The 20,319-nt window shown below is 37.7% G+C and overlaps 1 protein-coding gene across 32 annotated transcripts in view; it reads left to right on the top strand.

Moving 5' to 3' along the window:
* The window catches only part of PTPRD (protein tyrosine phosphatase receptor type D), a 626,044-nt gene extending 611,834 nt beyond the window's left edge, over positions 1-14,210 (top strand). For all 32 annotated transcript variants that reach the window (XM_045580211.1, XM_045580213.1, XM_045580225.1 and 29 more), the window contains 6 exons: positions 357-535; positions 1,134-1,260; positions 2,346-2,471; positions 5,287-5,441; positions 8,472-8,607; positions 10,587-14,210. In XM_045580211.1, coding sequence (XP_045436167.1) covers positions 357-535; positions 1,134-1,260; positions 2,346-2,471; positions 5,287-5,441; positions 8,472-8,607; positions 10,587-10,655 — 792 coding nt within the window. In that variant the 3' untranslated portion in view covers positions 10,656-14,210. The remainder of the gene's footprint in view (positions 1-356; positions 536-1,133; positions 1,261-2,345; positions 2,472-5,286; positions 5,442-8,471; positions 8,608-10,586) is intronic.
* Positions 14,211-20,319: the final 6,109 nt, after the last annotated feature.

Here is a 20,319-nt window from a genome sequence, read left to right as displayed (position 1 = left end):
TCCCTGACCCACTCACATGTGTCAAGTGACAAGGCTCCCTTGAGTATCTGACTATAAAATGCTTTCTTTCTCTTTTCCTCTTCTACTCCATGCTTCCTAATACCTTGAGCTTTTTTGTGCCCTAATTTAAACGGAGAGGTCATACCCATAATACATAATATTTAAAAATTCAGTAGGCTATATGAAGTCCATTAGGTAGATGTGAAAGGCAGTGCAGTTTGAGGCGTCATTTACTTTAAATATAAAGCTTTGGTTTACTTCAAAAAGGAAATCTCAGGTATGTTGCATTCAAACCACAGGCTAAAATTATCTTTGTCAGATTTTTTCCTTTTTTTTTTTTTCTTCCTATTCAACAGCGTCTAGCCAGCTCTAAAGCTCACACCTCAAGATTCATCAGTGCCAATCTTCCATGTAATAAATTCAAAAATCGCCTTGTTAATATTATGCCATATGAAACCACAAGGGTATGCCTGCAGCCTATCCGAGGAGTAGAAGGATCTGATTACATCAATGCCAGTTTTATTGATGGATACAGGTATATACTCTTGTTCCCCTGACAATCCGAAGCCTTGATATTTGCATGTGCCCTAGTTTCATAGCTAGAATGAATTTTATCTCAAGTCAAAGCATTTTATTTCTGCATAGGTCAGCAGTCAATCCCCTGATATTTGTTTTCTATTATTTTGGATGGAAGTGAGAAGCAGCTGTCATGGAGTTGTTAACCTGGCCTCCTGCTCGCTTCCTTCAGAAGGAGTTAATAAAAAAGCTGTTTTGTACCGTATTTCACAAATTTAATAGATTGTGTAAAAGTCACGTCTTCAAATGGATGCCCCACTACTGTTTCCTAAGCGATGTGTATGCACATGGCATTGAGCTATTAGTGTTGTACTAACATTTAAATAATAATGATAGACATACATCACAATATTAACAAAGCCATTTCTTTTGCTAAGTCCCCAACATGTAATAAATGTTCTTATTTGATGACACAATCTTAATGGACATTTACTGCAGTTGCATGAATGATATAGTTTGTTTTATTACGGGCTGGATGTTTACATAGCAAATGTGAATCTTTGTGTGTTCTCTGATTTTTTTTTTTTAACATGCTGTTTTCATTCTCTGTAATTCAGGCAACAGAAGGCCTACATCGCTACCCAGGGACCCCTGGCGGAGACCACTGAAGACTTCTGGCGGATGCTCTGGGAACACAACTCCACCATAGTGGTGATGCTCACCAAGCTGCGGGAGATGGGCAGAGTGAGTGTCTCCTCTTAAGACTTCTCCTTCGGGGAGAAGTGAGGGTTTTATGCCAAGAATGCAAGTGCCCGGGCCTTTTCCTTGACATTCAGGGCACTCCTAAAACATCCTGCCACTCATTACTCTGGGTCCATTTTTAACTGACAAAGCCACATCCAGGTCTCATTTGTTTTGAAGGAAGACCTAGTTTTCTTTCTTCAAGGACACACAATCAAAGAGGCAAATACGCAAGCAGACACCCCATGACTTACGCCCCTACTCTCAGTACATCCTTATTTCCTTTCCCTCTGGACAAGCTGGAGTTTCCTGAGCAAAGGGGCCATCATGTATCTGTAGGAAGTAATTTGACTCTCATCCCTGAGGCAAATTCTTACTTGCTCACCATTTACCCCCATTGAATAAAGTGTTGGAAATTTGCATCATTTTTCTTTAAAAAATATATTTTTTAAAACATTATTTTAAAAATTATTCAGAAAATAGTATTAGAGATACATCAAGACTTACCCCTTAAATTCAATAGATGCAAGTGAGCATTTTGCTATATTTGAGATATTTCCTCTCTTTTTTTCGTGGGAATGTGTATAAAACCCAGCTTTTTTAGGGCCGAGAGAGTAAAAGAACTAAGAAAATGAATTGATTATTGTACCTGGTGATTAAGCCATTAAAACTGCCTGAGCTGACTAGAGTGATTGGACCCAATCAATTCAGAGGTTTTTTTTGTCTGTTCATACTTGATGATTCTCTTCATCCCAAATCACAGTAGTCCAGGTCTGCTAACGTAATGCAATGAGTAATTGACAGGACCAGCATTATGTCCAAGGACTGATATAATTATTTGGATAACTTGTAGGTATGAAGATGCTTACTCTTATCAAAGTATTCAATTTGATGGATATAGATTACCAGCAGTTTTATTCCAAGTACTATGCTTCATGCTACAGACAAGGATTGAACTACAGGATTTCTCTATCTTCAGGAAATTTATGGGTTCAAAGGAAAAAAATGAGTTACATGCAACTAGAATGGGCTTAAATTTTAATTAGAGAAAGAAATGTATAGTTTACATGAATTGTCTCTCCTTTCAGGAGAAATGTCACCAATACTGGCCAGCAGAACGATCTGCAAGATACCAGTACTTTGTTGTAGATCCCATGGCTGAATACAACATGCCACAATATATCTTAAGAGAATTCAAGGTCACAGATGCCAGGGTAAGTTGGCACAGTCTTATGCTCTCAATCATTAGCTGAGTAGTAGTCTAAAGCAGCGGTTGCCAACCTTTCAGACCTCACAGACCCACAGTGGTCCGCTGGTCTCAAGCGCTTCTCTGGGAGAAACATTGGCCAGTGGCCATATTTCCTAGCGAAAAGAGATCACCAATCCTAGGGGATTTATTATTTATTTTTATTATTATTATTAACCCTTTGCACTCCGAACCATTCTGGACATTGGCTACCAGCTACTCGACGCTACTTTGCGGCGGACACGTGCGTTGAATTAACTCAATTCCCCATAATCACTAATAAACTGCAATGTCCCCCCTGAGAGGGGACATCCGAGTGATATGCTAGAATTCCGATGTCCCCTGAGAGGGGACAGTGGAGTGCAAAGGGTTAATGTAAGAGTAACTTTCTTCTGTCTGGCAAGTGTCCTCACAAACCAGGCTTGGCTTCCTTTCAAATGTAACATCTGGCAGCTCAACTCTGAGACTGCATTTGGTGAGTGTGTGTGCCGGGAAGCGTTCACTGATTGGTTGGCTGCGCTGATATTCACCTTCTCAGCACATTCTCTTTGGAACTTCCCTGACTTCTTCATTACTCGAGGCTGTAAATATGTTGTTGTTTTGCAAAGCCCTGTAGGTCATGCGGGCTTGGAGGTTAATTCGGTATGATTTTAAAACCGCAGAGCAAATGGCTTTTTTTTTTTTTTTTTTAAGAGGAATCTGACAAGCTTTGCAGATTCTAATTTGATTGCTGGTGTGGTTTATTCTTCGGTGTGCTAATGTGTCTGTCCGTGAGAGCTGTGCACCCACGACCCTGGCTGGCTAATTTTCATTCTGCATTTCTTGTCTAGATTGCTGAGTCCAAAGTTCAGCTCTGATGTAAGATGTTCTGAGCAGAAACTTTCATATCCTTGCTTTTAGCCACTCTCTGACAGTGATTACAAATACATCCTGGGGGAGATTGGGGGTCAGTCCAAAGCCTGCTTTGCATTTGGAGCTGTCACAATGGGTGGGTCGTGTAAAACTCCAATATGAAGCTATTTTCGTGATCCATTGTTTTATTTCTGGAAAGCTGCTTTCTCAACCATTACTCATGTTTAGAGATTGTCTGCTAATCCCCAAAGCTGGGGACCTGGCGGTTGACCTAAAGTGAAAGAGAAATTGGTTAGCAGGCTGGTTGGCCCAGGTGACAGACCCGTTAACGCTAGAAAACCTGAAGTCTTACTAGTAACTACTCTGAAAGCGACTGTACACAAGGCAGCAGCAGTTAAGTTACTAGGGGTCGTTTTTGAGCTGCCCAAGTAAGCATGCCTTGGTGACCCACCCCATTGTTTAAAAAGTAATGCTAATAAGAATGGCCTTTCAGAATTTGGAGCAAGATACATGAATGAAAATGTTACCTGCATTCTAAGCAAACTCAGCAGCCGTTTCTAATGAGGAAGAGTGGTACCCAGGCTCTATAAATGCCAGAGAGAACGTTCTTCACCACTCCTCTCCTGCCCACATTAAATCTTATCACAATACTCAAAAGAAATAGTGAGGCAGAAACCTGGGCATGCCTTTGTTTGCTTTTTAAAGGTTTCCTGTGATTGAATAATCTCCCTAGCTGCCAAAACGTTGGCTGTCTGTGCTCCTAGTGTGTTTCTAGTCTCCACTCCCCAGTTTAGAAAGCAGGTTGGCACTGAAGGGTAGAGTGTTGTTGAACAGGTAGCCCGTAAGGGGAGCCAGGCGGTCTATCCTTGGAAGAGGAAGGGTCTGTGCTGAAGATCTCTCCATCCTGGTGAAAGCCACTGTGGGCAGAAAGAACATTCAGGGGATGGCAGGTCTGCATTGTCTCGCCTCTGGCTTTTCAAACCTTTTCCAGAAACAGATGCTGGGGAGAAAGGTGATGGGCATAATTGTTATTCGAGCTTCTGTACACAGAAGCCCCTTCTGCTTTTGTTGTGCTTCCAAAAATACTGTAAAATTCAGGAAGGAATCAGCAATGCCTTAGCATCTTCTTTTTGAACCATTTATGCTTCATGACTCAAAGCAGTACTGTTTCCTCTCTGTGTTCTGATTTGTCTGAGTTAAACTCCCCCTTTCCTCCCCCCCCCCCCCCCACACACGCACACGCACTTTAATTCCCGTGGTCAGCCAGGAAGAGTCCTTTTGGAGAACAGGGCATTTATTTGCTAGCAATCTCTCTGATCTACTTGAGGGATGCCTCACTTCCTACTCAGTAGCATAGTCGGTCACAAGGCACATGTTATATCCTGCCATTGTCTGAAAATTGTATGTCTCTGAAACAGCAGCTGCCTAATTTGTGTCAGGTCTTTTCCATGTCACTGTTTGTCATTTCGCAGTGCTAGAAATTAGCAAGCTCAGCAGACGTAAAGTTGTGTCAATTGCAAGCTCTGTTCTCCATGACAGGCCTGGATGCTCCTTTCAATATTAAGAAGTGATTGGATTCACAAATTTTTGAAAGAGTATATAGGTTCCACCTGGGTTTTAGAAGCCAACTTTGGGTCTTAAAACATGTACTGATAAAGGAACTACAATAGATGACTCCATTCTCTGAGGTGGGAATTGTGAGAGCAAAAATAATCTGCCATGTAAATATGTGAATGGAGACATTGTTCTAGCAGGTAAGACATGAATGTAAGCTTCTAGCATTAAATATGCTATCTCCTCCTTCCCCCCCCCCCCCAACCCACTTTTTTCTTTCTGGAAAAACCATCAAAAACCATCATGTCTGCTGCCGTGTCTGCGCGCGGCCGAACCCTCCCTGCGTCCTCTGTGGTGGGTGTTGCTTTCCCCTGAAGGACGGCCAGTCCCGGACAGTGAGACAGTTCCAGTTCACTGACTGGCCGGAGCAAGGCGTGCCAAAGTCTGGAGAAGGATTTATTGACTTCATCGGCCAAGTTCACAAAACAAAAGAGCAGTTTGGCCAAGATGGACCCATTTCAGTCCATTGCAGGTGAGCTAAGAATCAGGAATGTGAGTTTCCACTTGTGATTAATGTGGTGGCTACTTTGAAAATATTTATTGTCAGAAAAAGCTTCTGATAGTAAGTCTGCCTAATAGACATTTTATTCTAGAGAAAAAAATTTTTTTTTGTAAAACCTAAAGCAAGAACCCACTTCTCCTTCTCTCTGGCTATTTTCCTTTTGTGGAAGGCAAGAGATTGTTATCCCCAAGTTTTACCTCTTGTAACGAAGAACTACATGCTGTTTTTCTGGCCTATTTTAACAGGAATTACTGGTACATCCCCTTGTGAAAGTTTGTTCAGTTAGTCGTTTCTTACTTTTTTTGCAGTCATAGCATTACCCTGATAACTGTCAGTGTCTTACTGCTGTGTTTGTCTTCTTGGGAAACTGTAAATAGTTATCAAGCCTTAATGACAATACTAATTTTTGCCAGTCAGTAAGTGATTAGAATGTTACCTCGGTTAAAATTGTAATTTGTTTGAAAATTGTGGCTGTATCAGAAAATGAAGCACCTTCAAGTTAATTATTTTCAATAGTTTCCACAGGATTTTGTAATTCAGGTATTAAAAGTTAATAGATAACAGTAAATGGCACTCACCATAAACATAGTGCTTTTGGAAGTTTCTGGGCAAAAATCTCCTAACAAAGGGAATTCACTTATTTATTTTGGGATTCTAGCAACTTTTGAAGCCTCAGTTTTTAATTGCTTTATGGTCAAAATCTTGAGTTTATTAAATTAATTTTTCTTCAAAAAGGAATGGCAGAAACAAACTACATTTCTCAGTGACATGGAAGACAGGGTCTCAAAATAGACCTGTTGTAGTCCTGGTTCCACTCTGTCGGCTGTTGCTCTATCTGGGCCTCAGTTTTCTCAGGAGCTGTGAGATCCTTCCTAGCACACTATGTGTCCCACTGGATGAGGATCAGGCCTTATTTATACACATTTGTGTTGAGTTATCCAAAATCCTTTTTGTAGACAAAGAGCATGTAGGCAATAGCACATGAGCTTAAGCATTCAGACAAAGTGGATATATTGGAGTTAAATTACCTGGCTATTCCCCTTAATTTTCTATATATTTGTCCAAATTCTCATTTAAACTTGTCCAATATAAAGACAAGAATACACTTAATAAACATTAATTTTAGGCATTCCATAAGTATGTAAACACACCTATAGTATAAATTCTGTGACATGTTATTCTTACATCATATATCTTAAAGGCTTCCCCTTAGGGCAATTAAATCAAGGTAAGATAGACTCTAGAGTACCTAGAGACCATTCAACGAAAAGATGATAAATTAGAGTCTCTGAGGATGGATATTTCAAGGTTGAAAGGGATCTTCAAGGTCATCTACTCCATCTTAACAGAAAGCCTTGCCTGCTCCAGGACATGCTCAGCCATTTTTTGTAAAGACTATCCATGGATTCTAAACCCTCAGTTAACATTTGTTAGGACTTTTTAGAAATTCCAGTATATAAAGGGACACACTATTTATATGCCTGTCAGCTACATCCTTAAGTAAATGAATCCATCCATTTTCTACAGCCTGTACCCAAGTGTTACATGGGCCGTTTAATTAGGATCCAAAAATGTAGGAATTTTGCAGATTCACTCTTCTCATTACTTGAACCTCCAGATGCTTTTCTACTTTCTTTTTTAAATATATTTTATTGATTTTGTACAGAGAGGAAGGAAGAGAGATAGAGAGCTAGAAACGTCGATGAGAGAGGAACATCGACCAGCTGCCTCTTGCACACCCCCTACTGGGGATGTGCCCACAACCAAGGTACATGCCCTTCACCGGAATCGAACCCGGGTCCCTTCAGTCACCAAGTGCCAGAATGTGTCTGGTACTTAACCATTGGGTTTAAGTTACTAACTTAAAAAAAATAGTTAAACTCATTATTATTTCTATTTAGGGGAATTCTGACAATTTTATAATAATATTGCTGTCTAAATTATAAAACCTTCAAAGCACTTAGCTTAAAGACTAGTAGATCAGGTTAGTTACATGAAAATGTTAAGGGGAAAAAAAAACATATAAAAAATGATGGAGAGATGCAAACTGTTCTGAACAAAGATTTGAAGGATAAGTTCATTCAGTAACATTTTCCAAAATTATATTACTTAATTAGTTTCCACATTCTACTAATCTCCTGAACCTGGTTCAATAAAAATTATGCTTTAGAAACTTATATATATATATTTATCTATCTCCTGGTAAAGAATCTCTCCTCTCATGTCAAAAATATCTGAGTTTGAAAAGTCTATATACCTTCCTATTTACATGTTTAGAGACATCCTGAACAAATTTTAAGTGGCTACAAGAAGTAAAACACTAGAAAACTTGAACATGCTCAGTTTACCTCACCTTATCTAAATTACTTCATATTTTAAAAATATGAAGCAGGCAAGGTCTTCAATTTCAGGATCTGCATGAAGAGTACAAATCTATACTTACTTACCTTTCCTTTTATTCAGTTACTAGAGGCCCAGTGCACGAATTCATGCACAGGTGTGGACCCTCGACCTGGCCAGTGATTGAGGCCAATTTGAGGTGCCAGCCTGCCAGGGGGAGGGACCTTGGAAGGATGGCCACAGCAGCAAGCTAATGAACGACCAATTTCACAAGGAATCAGGCTCCCTCTCTCCTCTAGTCTGGATCTGGAGTGCAGGTGAACCAGACTCGGGGCTGCCAGGGCCCCAGCAACAAGGTCTGGGGCAGTGCATTTCATAGCTTTATATATATTTTATGATCTTTCCAAAAGGCATATGATCCTAATTAGAAAGTCATTTAGTTTTAAAAGACTAAATCCTAATTATTCCACACTCATTCTCTTGTTACCATGACACATTATCCCAAAGGTAATCATTGGGTGATTCTAACACATTTTCCTGATTGTGGCTGAGGGAGACATGATGTATTTTGAAAGCTAGTGGACACATGTCTACTTACAAGTAAATGTAGCCATGGCTTTGAGCATCTCATCAGGAATGCTGTCTTCGTTTCTGTGACAGTGCGGGCGTTGGAAGAACTGGAGTCTTCATAACACTAAGCATTGTCCTGGAGAGAATGAGATATGAAGGAGTTGTAGATATCTTCCAGACGGTCAAAATGTTGAGAACACAACGACCAGCCATGGTACAGACAGAGGTAAGAAAAATCTTCATGAGCCAACTAAGAGATTTTCTTACCCCAGGACCTTCTAGAGATCATCAACATCAGAGGCAAAATACAGGAAAATACTGTAGGAAAAGCATCAAATTGTTTAATATTGTGAACCTCATTCATCAAATGGGAGTGACAGTGACAATGTCTTGGAGTTGTTTCAGAAGTTAGGTGAGATTATATGGTAGATTAAACCATATTAAGTTGTCACTATTTAACAATATTTGGCCTCTAAAAGTGGAAAGTTTATATAGTTTGTTATATACATATGAAACTAATATATTATACATATATAAAAATTACAATGCCTGATATATAATATATTATACATATATAAAAATTACAATGCCTGATATATAATAGACTCTAAACCCATTTTATACTCCATACTCTTTCTATATGCCGAAGTGTTAAAAATCAGCTGCTCTATAGTTAATTTCTTAATAATGGTCAGAAGACCTAGTAGGATTTTTCCTCATAAAAAAAAAAAAAAAGAAAAAAGACACCTTTTTTTCCTAGTCCAATAATTAATATGGAAATTCTCATGTTAGTCAGAAAAATATGAGTTCATGACTTGGCCTGTCTGGCCAACTGACTAATCATTTCTAAGGACAATATGAGGGATAGATACATTGTATTTGTTTTTCAAAAGGCCAACAAGTTCTGTAGGTTAAACATACGTGTTCCTAAATTTGTTATTCACCATATCTTTCAGACTTTGATTTTAAAATAGTGCATTTGGCTTGCAATACTCAAAACATTATGTCAGCGTGACAAACTCAATATTAATAGGTGTTGGGGGTGACAGAGGAAAGTTCAATGTTTAAAAAGCCTTAACATTTAGCTAAGCAACTTACTGTGACAAGATAGGAAAGCAAACTCCATTTATTTTGCATTACCATTTTTATTGTAGAAAAATGCACATTTAAGCAAAATAGAAACTATCTACTTTCAGGCCCATTGGCTACTCCTACTTTTTCTCATCTGTAAATTATAATTTTTCCATCTCTCCAGTAGTGTCCCAAAATGTTCCTAAATGACTGTGTTCTCCCCTGTCTGAAAAAAGGACATATTTCACACTGTTATTTTAGGGTAGGCTTTAAAGCAGCAGTCATATTGAATTAGGCCCATGGCACAGGGATTTTTTTATATGGATAGCCAGTCTTTCAGTTCTTGAAAATGGCAACACAAATCTTCAAGTCCAGCGTCCTGAGTAAATTAATGGCTTTGTGGGCCTGATGTTCCTTACCAGATACCTTTTGGCTGCCTCCCTCATACCTGTAAGATCATCAGAAATGATGTTGGATAATTCTGATTGTAGGCAGCAAGTTCTACTGTCTAATAAGACTTTTTTTTTAACCCTTTGCACTCCGAACCATTCTGGACATTGGCTACCAGCTAGCTACTCGACGCTACTTTGCGAAACGTGCGTTGAGTTAACTCAACTCCCTGTAATCACTAATAAACTGCAACGTCCCCTGAGAGGGGACAGCGGAGTACAAAGGGTTAAATTTAAATTCTCTTGGCAATCGCCCAGAGGTATGTGAATCTAAATGTTCCTTGGGACAGTGTGAGTCTTCATCAGCATCTCTTAAACGTGCACATGGAGAATGAGTTGTTATCACAAATAAGCAGGTAATGGTAAAGAGGACGGGGATATATAAGAAACTCACGTGTTCCATAGGTGGTGACTTGATAGGACTTGAAGAATGGTTCACACTGATATCTGGAAGATAATGGAATTATTTCAATCCAATTAACTGGTGGAGTTAATGAACAAACAGCCCATGTGGCTGATCGTTCTTTGCTCACTAAAATCGATTGGCCATTGGATTGAATTGGTTGACAACAGTAGTGATTTTGTCCCCCAATAAGATGTAACTGTTTTCTAACACGATTTTAATTTTTCTGATTGCGCTGTGCTCATGGCCCCTTCTCTTTCTCGCCATGCCCTCCCCCTGCAGGACCAGTACCAGTTCTGCTATCGAGCCTCACTCGAGTACCTGGGCAGCTTTGATCACTATGCAACGTAGAAACCCCTGACCCATTTTGGATTTTTACAGCGGGCCCTTCAATACCCATGGAGTCTCTTCTGAGCCATACAGGGCACTTGAGAAGTCCTTCTTAACTTCTAGGTAACAACCCCCTTAGTGGGACTATTATACACAAACTAAAAAATAAAAACTCTTCCAGGCGGACCAAGAATTCCCAGTTTAATAATCTAATCTGAAAATAGTAAGAGAATCCTGACTGATGAGGGATCTGGAGGATTTTATTTACAGATACCTCAAGGGTTCAAAAAAAAAGGGAAGAAGAAATCTCAACAAAGAACCAGCATCTTGTTCAGGATCGCTCGCTAGGTACCAGGCGGAGTGCCGCGTGGATGTCTGCTGGTGTGGCTTCTCATGGTAGAACGAACTGCTTCGACATGACCCCTTCCCACCATATTGCTCATACTAACACTTAAGGGAGAAAAGGGGGGAATGAAGTCTTTGATTTAGTTTTTTAGTATTGTAAGATACTGCTGACCTGTGCTTCATTTTTAACTGTGTAAACTTTTTTTTAACAAAATGTATCTATCATTCTATAAAGTAAAATTTTAAAAAGGTTACATAACTCTTCATTTTTTTTAATTTCCAAATTGTAGGGGTTTTTTTTTTTAAGCTGTACAACTGTTATCTGTCATATCTTGCTGTAGAAATATCACATATATGAAATGTTGCACATTTTTTGTGCAATACTCTCAATCTACAGTAATCGTTCCATCAGATATTACTTTCACACTTCTGTCTGTCTGGTAAGAAAGTACCCATTCTTTTCAAATAATCAAAGTTTTGTTTTTAGAATCAACAGGGAGGCGCAAAGTATAAAGTTGCTGCTAACATATATACATATATATCCGTATTTTATAGGGGTGTCTATGTATATATCGACAGTGTGTTCACACAAAATGATAGAGATAGCTATCATTCAGTTCTTCCATGGTTTAGCATTTTTTAAGGTAGAAAAGCTATTGTAAACATCTTTTTATCAATCTATTAATTTTATGACATTGGTATTTCTTAATATCACAAAATTTTGATTTTTTTTTAAGGGCAATGAGGAATGCACATCAGTGATATCAAACCTCACCCCCTAATTTCCTACCCAATCTCCCCCCACCCACCTAACCCTATTCACAAGTACCATTTTGTTAGCCAGGCTTCCAACCAAGTTCGATATTTCTAACAACCCTAGTGCAATAAAAACATATATCTAGGAGGTGTGCATGTGGGAAAGGTCAGTGCATATCCCTTTAGGAGGGGAGAATGTTTTAATATATCAGCTATCAAGTTGTTTAAAAAAAAAAAGTGTATTCAATCGTATATTGTCTATAGTATGTGCTATGAAATTTGCATTTATGATATGTAACAGGGGCAAAGCCAAACTCATGTTACTCTGTTCAGTCAGAAACATTTCGTGGCATACAGCATTCCTGGGAAGTGCTGTACTTTGTTTTCGTTTGGTTTTAGTTTTGCATTTAGAGTGCCTTATAATTGATGCCTATTTTAATAGCATTTCTTTTTTAGCTTTTGGTTCGTATTTCCATTAGTTGTTCGTATATGTTACTCTTCCTATTAAAGTATTATCTGTTTACCACATGTACAGAAACTCTTTGAATAATATGCATTCCTAGTTCTCAACCAGGTCGGGGAGGTTATTGATTGTACCAGCCCAAAGCACTTGGATAATCAGGGCCCTTCTTTCTTTGATAGTTGTCCACATCAGGAAAAGCCACTGGTTTTATTTTTGATCCCTTCCGAATCTGCTCTGGAACATCCAGAAAAGGCACCAAACTTATTTTAGTAACAACTATCATTGACCACTTTGAAATATACTTATTATTCCATTAGGATTTTTTCTAAAAGGGGAAGTTTTTAAGAATGTATATATATCTCCCCCCAAAGTTGCTATAGGAAGCCATGGATGATGGCATGAGCTTGCCATATCTTCCACAATTGTAAGGAATCCTCCAAATGTTCAAGGAACTCTTAAAGAGTGTCCCTATAGGTATAATAATTTAATCTCAGCTCCATTGACGTTCTGTTTTCTACATGTTCCCATCATTAACAGAATGAAATCCAAGAGACCAAACACTTGCAAGTATCATACATGAGCACTTTTGTAAAAAAAAAAAAAAGAGGAAAAAAAGGAAGAAAAAAAGAAAATAATGTATAATACTTAAAAAAAAAAAAAGTATCTAGAAGGCTACCTCAGAATGAGACTCTCTAACCTACATCAGAACCAGAGAAGAATGTGCACTACGTGGGTGTGTTTCCTTTCTGTTTGTACCTTTTGGAGATTTATCCAAGTGCCAGATTACTCAGTGCTGTAATTTTCATTTAGCGAAACAAAGAGGGTCATTAGACAGACATCGCATTATGCCCTGTTGCACACCAGAACCCTGGTGCAATGAGCGGTTTCTCTCCCCAAGACAAACACCGCCCACTGGGCAAAGGGAAAGAGCAGAAGACTCCTAAGAAGGAAACGAATGGGATGCATACCATAGAGGAACAAGGCGGAGACTTCCAGGCATCCTCCTGTGCAAGAGCAGTTGCGAGAACTAATTCCCTACTTGTCATTGATGTGCATTCCACTCTGTGCTTTTCTGTACAAACCATTCTGGTTTTTATTTTCCCAGGTAGACATCTTTTATCTGCCATTTACGGCTCAAGTTTCCAATTATTTTCATCATCATAACCAGTACGGTGCTATTATTTACCTATGTACGTGTAGTTATGTATAATTTTGTAATTAGTTACAATGGTAAAAAAAAAAAAATCAAAATATATAAGAAGTGATTTGTACAGAACTTTATTTTAGCTCTTTTTTAAAGATGATTTGCATGGTTAAGACAACGGTGAGGACAGCCAGGGGTGGGAAGGGCCTCTAGGGAACTTTGCACTTTCTATACCTTTGTACTATGCACTGCCCTATTGATTCTACACCCGATGATGTTATTACTTGAACCCATCTGTAAGAAACTGCTTCAGAAACTCATTCGTGTGTCTGTAAATAACTCAGCGGAGAGACAGGAAGGGGAAAAATTCTGCAGTAATGTACAGATTTTTTTTCTTTCCTGTTTATTCTTGGTTTTGCTTTGTTTTTTTAGCCCCCCATTTGATTTTCCACGTACCTTTTCCTTCTCCTCTTTTGGATTTTGTTTCCGTTGGGTTTATGGGTGCCCTGATACTCCAGCAGAGGTCAGAAGGCTGCAGATCCATCCTATCCATCCGTTACGTGGCTTTGCCATCCAAGCTTGGAGTGTCTAAAAAAAAAAGATAATAACAGTTGTGTTCTTTGCTCTCATTTTGGATGCATAGACGGAAAAATTTAAAAAAAAATAACTTGTAAAATGGCTTGTTAAAAAATACAATTACCTCTAATTAGTAGTACGCGTAAATGTTTTACAGAATGAAAGGCGTGCTTTTTATTTTCTTACTTCGTTACATTGGTGGCGAAAGAAGTCTGTATGAAAAATCAGTTCTTTGCTGACACAAGTTCCATTTGTTACAGATAAATTCTAATAAAAATGTCAGTGTAATGCAGCCCTGGCCTTTGCTTTTGTCCATTCAACTACTGGGTTTTGAATGTTACATATATTCCCTGTTCTCCCCTGGTTATCTGCTCAGTTTCTTTACCAAGAGGCTATCTATTGCACAAGTACCTGCCTGGAGGTAAGCAAAATAAGGCTCAGAGAAATAGTTCGCCTAAGTTTTCACAGAAAGAAAGAGGTCTTGGTTTCATTCCATTTAGAGATTGTGGACAATCTTTAATTCTGTGGAAGATGACTACTGTATAAATTTATGCAGGTGCATAATTGTCAGCTCTCATGCAAAAAAATAACAACTCCATAATGTTAGTTTCTTAAACTCTTGGGGAACATAGCTAAGAAAAGTATGGCTTGGGTTGCTTATACAGTTACTCAGTATCATGGAGTGCCAATAATGAATCAGAACTGTCCTAGGCATTAGGGAAGCAGCTGTGAATAACTAAGATACCAATGCCGCATGCATGGAGACTACAGCCTAGGTCGAGAGACTGACATTAAATAAATAATGATTAAAATTGCACTGTGACAAGTGCTCCGAGGGAAGTCAGAGGACCCATCAAGTTAAGCCTTTCTATTGTAAGAGTCTGACAACTTGGCATACACAAAAAGAAAAGTGTGTATTGGCTTGTATATTCAAAGGTTAAGAATACCCAATTTTCAGGTGCAACTAGATTTTGGGCTTAGGTGATGTCTTCAGCTTTTAGGATCTTTCTGTTCCCCTGAACTGGTTTCTATGTTCTCGGTGTCGGCGTTAAGCAAACTTTGTGCTACCTCAAAGCTTTGTGGTCTTGACACCCCAAATCAGTCAAGTGGAAGTTTACTTACCAAAAGGACAAAAATACATCGTGGTGTAGAATGGATACTTCTGGGCCCTCGTTGACCTGACGCGGGATCAGTGATCATCTCAGGAACGCAGGGATAGGAGGAGAGAATGTGCTGAGTTGTCATATCAAGAGGATTGAAGGTGGCTGTCATCTTGCCAAGTAGCAATGCATATAGTGAGACGAACAACTGGCTGCAAATCAACCAAACAAGTTAAGGTAAGTCCAAGTACAGAACAGGTATGTTTGGAACTGTTACAACTAGTTGTTGCCATAGAATTGGTGAGGAAATGGAACAATCCCATTATCCAAACATTATTTTGGAAATACTGATACTGAATAGGTCATTGAACTCCTCCCCTTTCTTCCTCTTCACTTATTGGCCTTTAATTTAGCAGATTTGATCACCCCATTGATTGTGTAAGTACACAATTCCTAATCAGAAAAACAGGACAAAAAGTTCAAGGTAAATCATAATTGATCATTGTGGTGCATCATTTTAAATAGATGTCTTTTAGAATGCCAAAGGTGACAAAATATGAGCTAATTACACCAATATACACACATGCACAAATTATTAGTTAATAACTGGCTAATAATTAGGGCTCTTGTAATTGTTTATGATTAACAATTGAGAATTTCAATACATTATACATTTGAAAACAATATTTATAAAACTTTTAAAAATCATAAAGGGAATATAAGTAAAATCCATGAAATCTGAAATGGCCGATTTTATCATTTACAATAGTAAAATAAGGATAGATATACCTAAATGTCTAATAGGAAATGATTAAAGAAATATATATGTACAATTTTATAAACATGCCATAATGCCATGTGTAATACATTACCATGTAACCATTAAATAGTTTCATAGAAAAGAATGACAAAAATGATTGTATGTTTTCAAAGGGATGTATAAAATTATCTATAATAATAAAAATGTAATATGCTAGTTAGACTAGACAGCCAGACGACCTTCCAGACAAAGCCACGGCTATGAGGGCAAGCCCCTTGTACAAATTTTGTGCATCAGGCTCTAGTGTATACATAAAACTTAAGAATTAAATTACTTTCTATATTTTATATTTAAAAATTGTAATAGCTGCCGAAACTGTTTTGGCTCAGTGGTAGAGCTTCGGTCTGCAGACTGAAAGGTCCCAGGTTCGATTCCGGTCAGGGGAATGTACGTTGGTTGCGGGCACATCCCGGTAGGGGGTGTGCAGGAGGCGGCTGGTCGGTGTTTCTTATCGACGTTTCTGGCTCTCTGTCTCTCTCCCTTCCTCTCTGTAAAAAATCAATATATATAAATTGTAATAGCTGAATAGTGATCCTTTAAAATATATGGGGAAATTGAATCATTTTCAAAATCACTTGGGGGGAGAGGTAAGAACTTAGGACAGATGGGACAAATAGAAAGCAAATAATAATATGGTAGATTTAGACAAAAAAAACAACAAAATAGTAATCAAATGCCATCCTAAAGATAAAAGTCCAGACCAAACTTGCTTCACCGGTGAATTCTAGTAAACATTAAAAGATTTACCTATCCAAATCAAACTCTTCCAAAAATTTGAAGAGGAAAAATGCTTTCTTACTCATTTTATGAGGCCAACATTACCCTGTTACCAAAACCAAACCAAGACATCTCTCTCTCTCTCTCTCTCTCACACACACACACACACACAAACACACACACACACACACAAAAAAAAAATTACACCTCTTAACATAGATTTGCTAATATTTTGTTGAGGATTTTGGCATCTAATAAAAGAATATGATATTTGCAGAAAAACAGACCAATAGAGCAGAACTGAGATAGCAGAAATGAACTCATACTTATGGGCAACTAATTTATAACAAAGGAGCCAAAAATATACAATGGAGAAAGGAAAGTCTCTTTAATAAGTAGTGCTGGAAAAACTGTCACTAGACTGCTATCTTACACCATACACAAAAATTAACTAAAATTTTATTATTAAAGACTTGAATGTAAGACCTCAAATAATAAAACATATAGAAGAAAACATAGGCACTGAATTAACGGACACTGCTCTCGAAGATGTTTTTACGAACTTGATTCAAACAGCAAGGGAAGCAAAAGCAAAAACAATAAAAAAACAAAAAACTTTAAGAAGCTTCTGCATAGCAAAAGAAACCATCCACACTCTAAAAGGCAACCAACCAAATGGGGTAAGTTATTTGCAAATGATATTTTGCAAATATCATTTGCAAAATATCATTTGCAAATAACTTGGCTATTAGTTGCCCATAAGCAACTAATAGCCAAAATATATAAAGAACTTATACAACTCAGTTAAAAAAAATATATAATTTAAAAATGGGCAAGGGACCTAGGTAGACATTTTTCCAAGGGAGACATACAGATGGCTAATGGACATATGAATATGTGTTCAACATCACTAATTATTGAGAAAATGCACATCAAAACCACACCTATTAGGATGGCTATCATCAAAAGGATAAATAATAAATGGTGGTACTGTAAATTGATGCAGTCACTGATGTGAAATAACATCTCACAGGAAGAGACTAAATTTCCCAGTCAGTGTTATCTACACTAAGAGTAAGATGCAAATTGACCATACCTTCGTGACGCCCACTAGCCAATCAGGAGTATGCAAATTAACCCAAAGATGGCAGGTTAATTTGCATACACTGGCACTGAGCAGCCAGAGGCAGGGCCTCTAGGGAGTGTGGGAAGGCAGAAAGGTGGCTCTGGCCAGAGCAAAGGCGGTGCTGGCAGCCAGGGGAAGCAAGACCCATTCTAGCGTGAATCTTCGTGCATCGGGCCTCTAGTTTGATAATAAAAGTCTCATGACTGAATGTCATCTTGATACAACAGACCTACACTGCAGTGATCCATTCACTCCTGTTGAGAGGAGACGTTGAGAATATGCCAAACACATTTCCTTTGGTGGTAACCTAATTACCTTTTGCCTCTCAGTTGAGAACAATCCAAAGAATTTGGGATTTAAAAATAATTCCAAACGTTTTCTTTAACATTATCAATGCTGCGGTATATTCTTAGAATACTGAAGGGTTGAAGGCTATGTATTTTTGTTCACTTTAATTCATTTATATAGTATTATGTAATATTTTAATATTCAGTGTTCATCAAAGTGTTTTAGATATGATACTCTTTTTCAAGGGAAGTGGGGTTGTTTTCTACAATAACCATACAGAATAAAAAGTGTACTGTGCTTGAGAAAAACAAACAAACATCATGGAGATTCCTTTTAAAAATTAGATAAACTACATGATCTAGCAATTCCTCTTCTAGGTATTTACTTCCAAATATAAAAACACTAATTTATGAAGAAATATATACCCCTATGTTCTTTGTAGCATTGTTTACAATATTACAAACATACACACACAATGGAACACTAATCAGCCATAAAAAAAAAAAAATTGCATTGCGACAACCTGGATGGGCCTTGAGAATATTATGCTAAATGAAATAAGTCAGAAAGGGACAAAAAAACTATTTCATTCATATGTAGAATATAAAACGAGAGTAATAAACCATCTAACCAAACCAACAAAAGCAAACTCATAGATACACACAGAATGGTGGTTACCAGAGGAAGAGTGATATTTGAGGAAATGGGGGTAAATATTAGTATATGGTAATGGAAGGAAATTAGACTTTTTAAGCAAGCAATATAGTATACACTACAGATATCGGATTATAATGTTGTACACCTGAAATTTATGTAGAAAAGATGAAGAGCAATTTATAATAGGTATTAGAATAGGAACATAACACTTCAGAAGTTGCTAGCATTAATATAACAAAGGTTTATATTCACAATATATACGAAAAAGGCACTTCTAGGCTTGACAGTCATGTCACCAAAAAAAAAGTATTGATAATAAAGAAGTAGAGAGAACAGAATCATTTTGGTTTCATCAAAATTTAACAACAAATATCTCAGCTCTAGGTCTAACAGTGGGCTGGATCCTAAACATTGACATTGACAAAATCAACTGACCCTAGCTGTTTTTTTTTAAAAAAAATATTTTCTATTAACTTTTATTCTTATCCTATAATGACTTTCCCAACCTCTCAGAATGGTAAGAAGTCTGTAGCCTCCCTAATATTTTATTCCAATGATAGTTACCATTAGCTGCACATCCTTTCACATCTCAAGTTTAATATCTGTAAGGTGAATGTTCTACACAGTTCTGTTTTTCCTTCATTCACAGTAGTGATGCATAATAGATGCTTACCATCCCAAGTACGGCATTCCCTACTAGGAACTGGAAATAAAAGAGTTTAATGGACTTGTGACTTTTACTCTGGATTAGACAATTAGTCTCGGGTTTTAAGTGCACGTAGGTTAGAAAGATACCATCCAAAATGTATAAGGAACCCACAAAACTAACATCAAATAGCAAACAATCCAATTAAAAATGAGCGGAGGACCTGACTAGACTTTTTTTTCCAAAAAGAATAAAAAATAAAAAGATGCTCAACAGCACTAGTCATTGGGGAAATGCAAATTGTAAAACAATGAGGTATCACCTCACAACTGTCAGAATGGGTATTATAAAAAATAAAAAAAGTGTTGGGGAGGATATGGAGGAAAGAAAAGTTTTGTGCACTCGGTGGGAATGTAAATTAGTGCAGGTACTATGGAGATTATCCTGAAAAAATTAAAATTAGAACAACAGTATGACCTAGGTATTTATTCAAAAAAGACATATGCACCCCTATGTTCATTGCAGCGTTATTTACAGTAGCCAAGATATGGAAGCAACACAGGTGTCCATGGGTAGAGGAATGGGTAAAGCAATGTGGTACATACTATTATTCAGCCATAAAAAAGAATGAAATCTTGCAATGTGTGACAGCAAGGATGCACCTATAGAGTATTACATTAAATAAAATATGTCATATATAGAAAGACAAATAGCATATGATTTCACTTACATGTGGAATCCAAAAAACAAAAAGAATCAAACTCATAGATGCAGTGTACAAACTGATTCCTGTCAGAGGGAACAGAGGTGGGAGATTGAACAGAAAAGAGGAAGGTGATTAGTAAGTTCAAACTTCCAACTTGAATCACAGGGATGAAATGGACAACATAGAAAACAGTCAATAATATATTAACTGCATACGATGACAGATGGTTACTAGACTTACTGCTGTGATCACTTTGTAATGGATATAAATGTTGAAACACTATGTTGTACACTTGAAACTAATATACTGTGTGTCAACTATAATTAAAAATAATTTCTTTT

Source organism: Pipistrellus kuhlii, unplaced genomic scaffold (genome assembly GCF_014108245.1).
Source record: "Pipistrellus kuhlii isolate mPipKuh1 unplaced genomic scaffold, mPipKuh1.p scaffold_m20_p_12, whole genome shotgun sequence".
Taxonomy (NCBI): domain Eukaryota; kingdom Metazoa; phylum Chordata; class Mammalia; order Chiroptera; family Vespertilionidae; genus Pipistrellus; species Pipistrellus kuhlii.
Note: the sequence above shows the minus strand (reverse complement) of the source record. Positions and strands in the feature narration are given on the sequence as shown.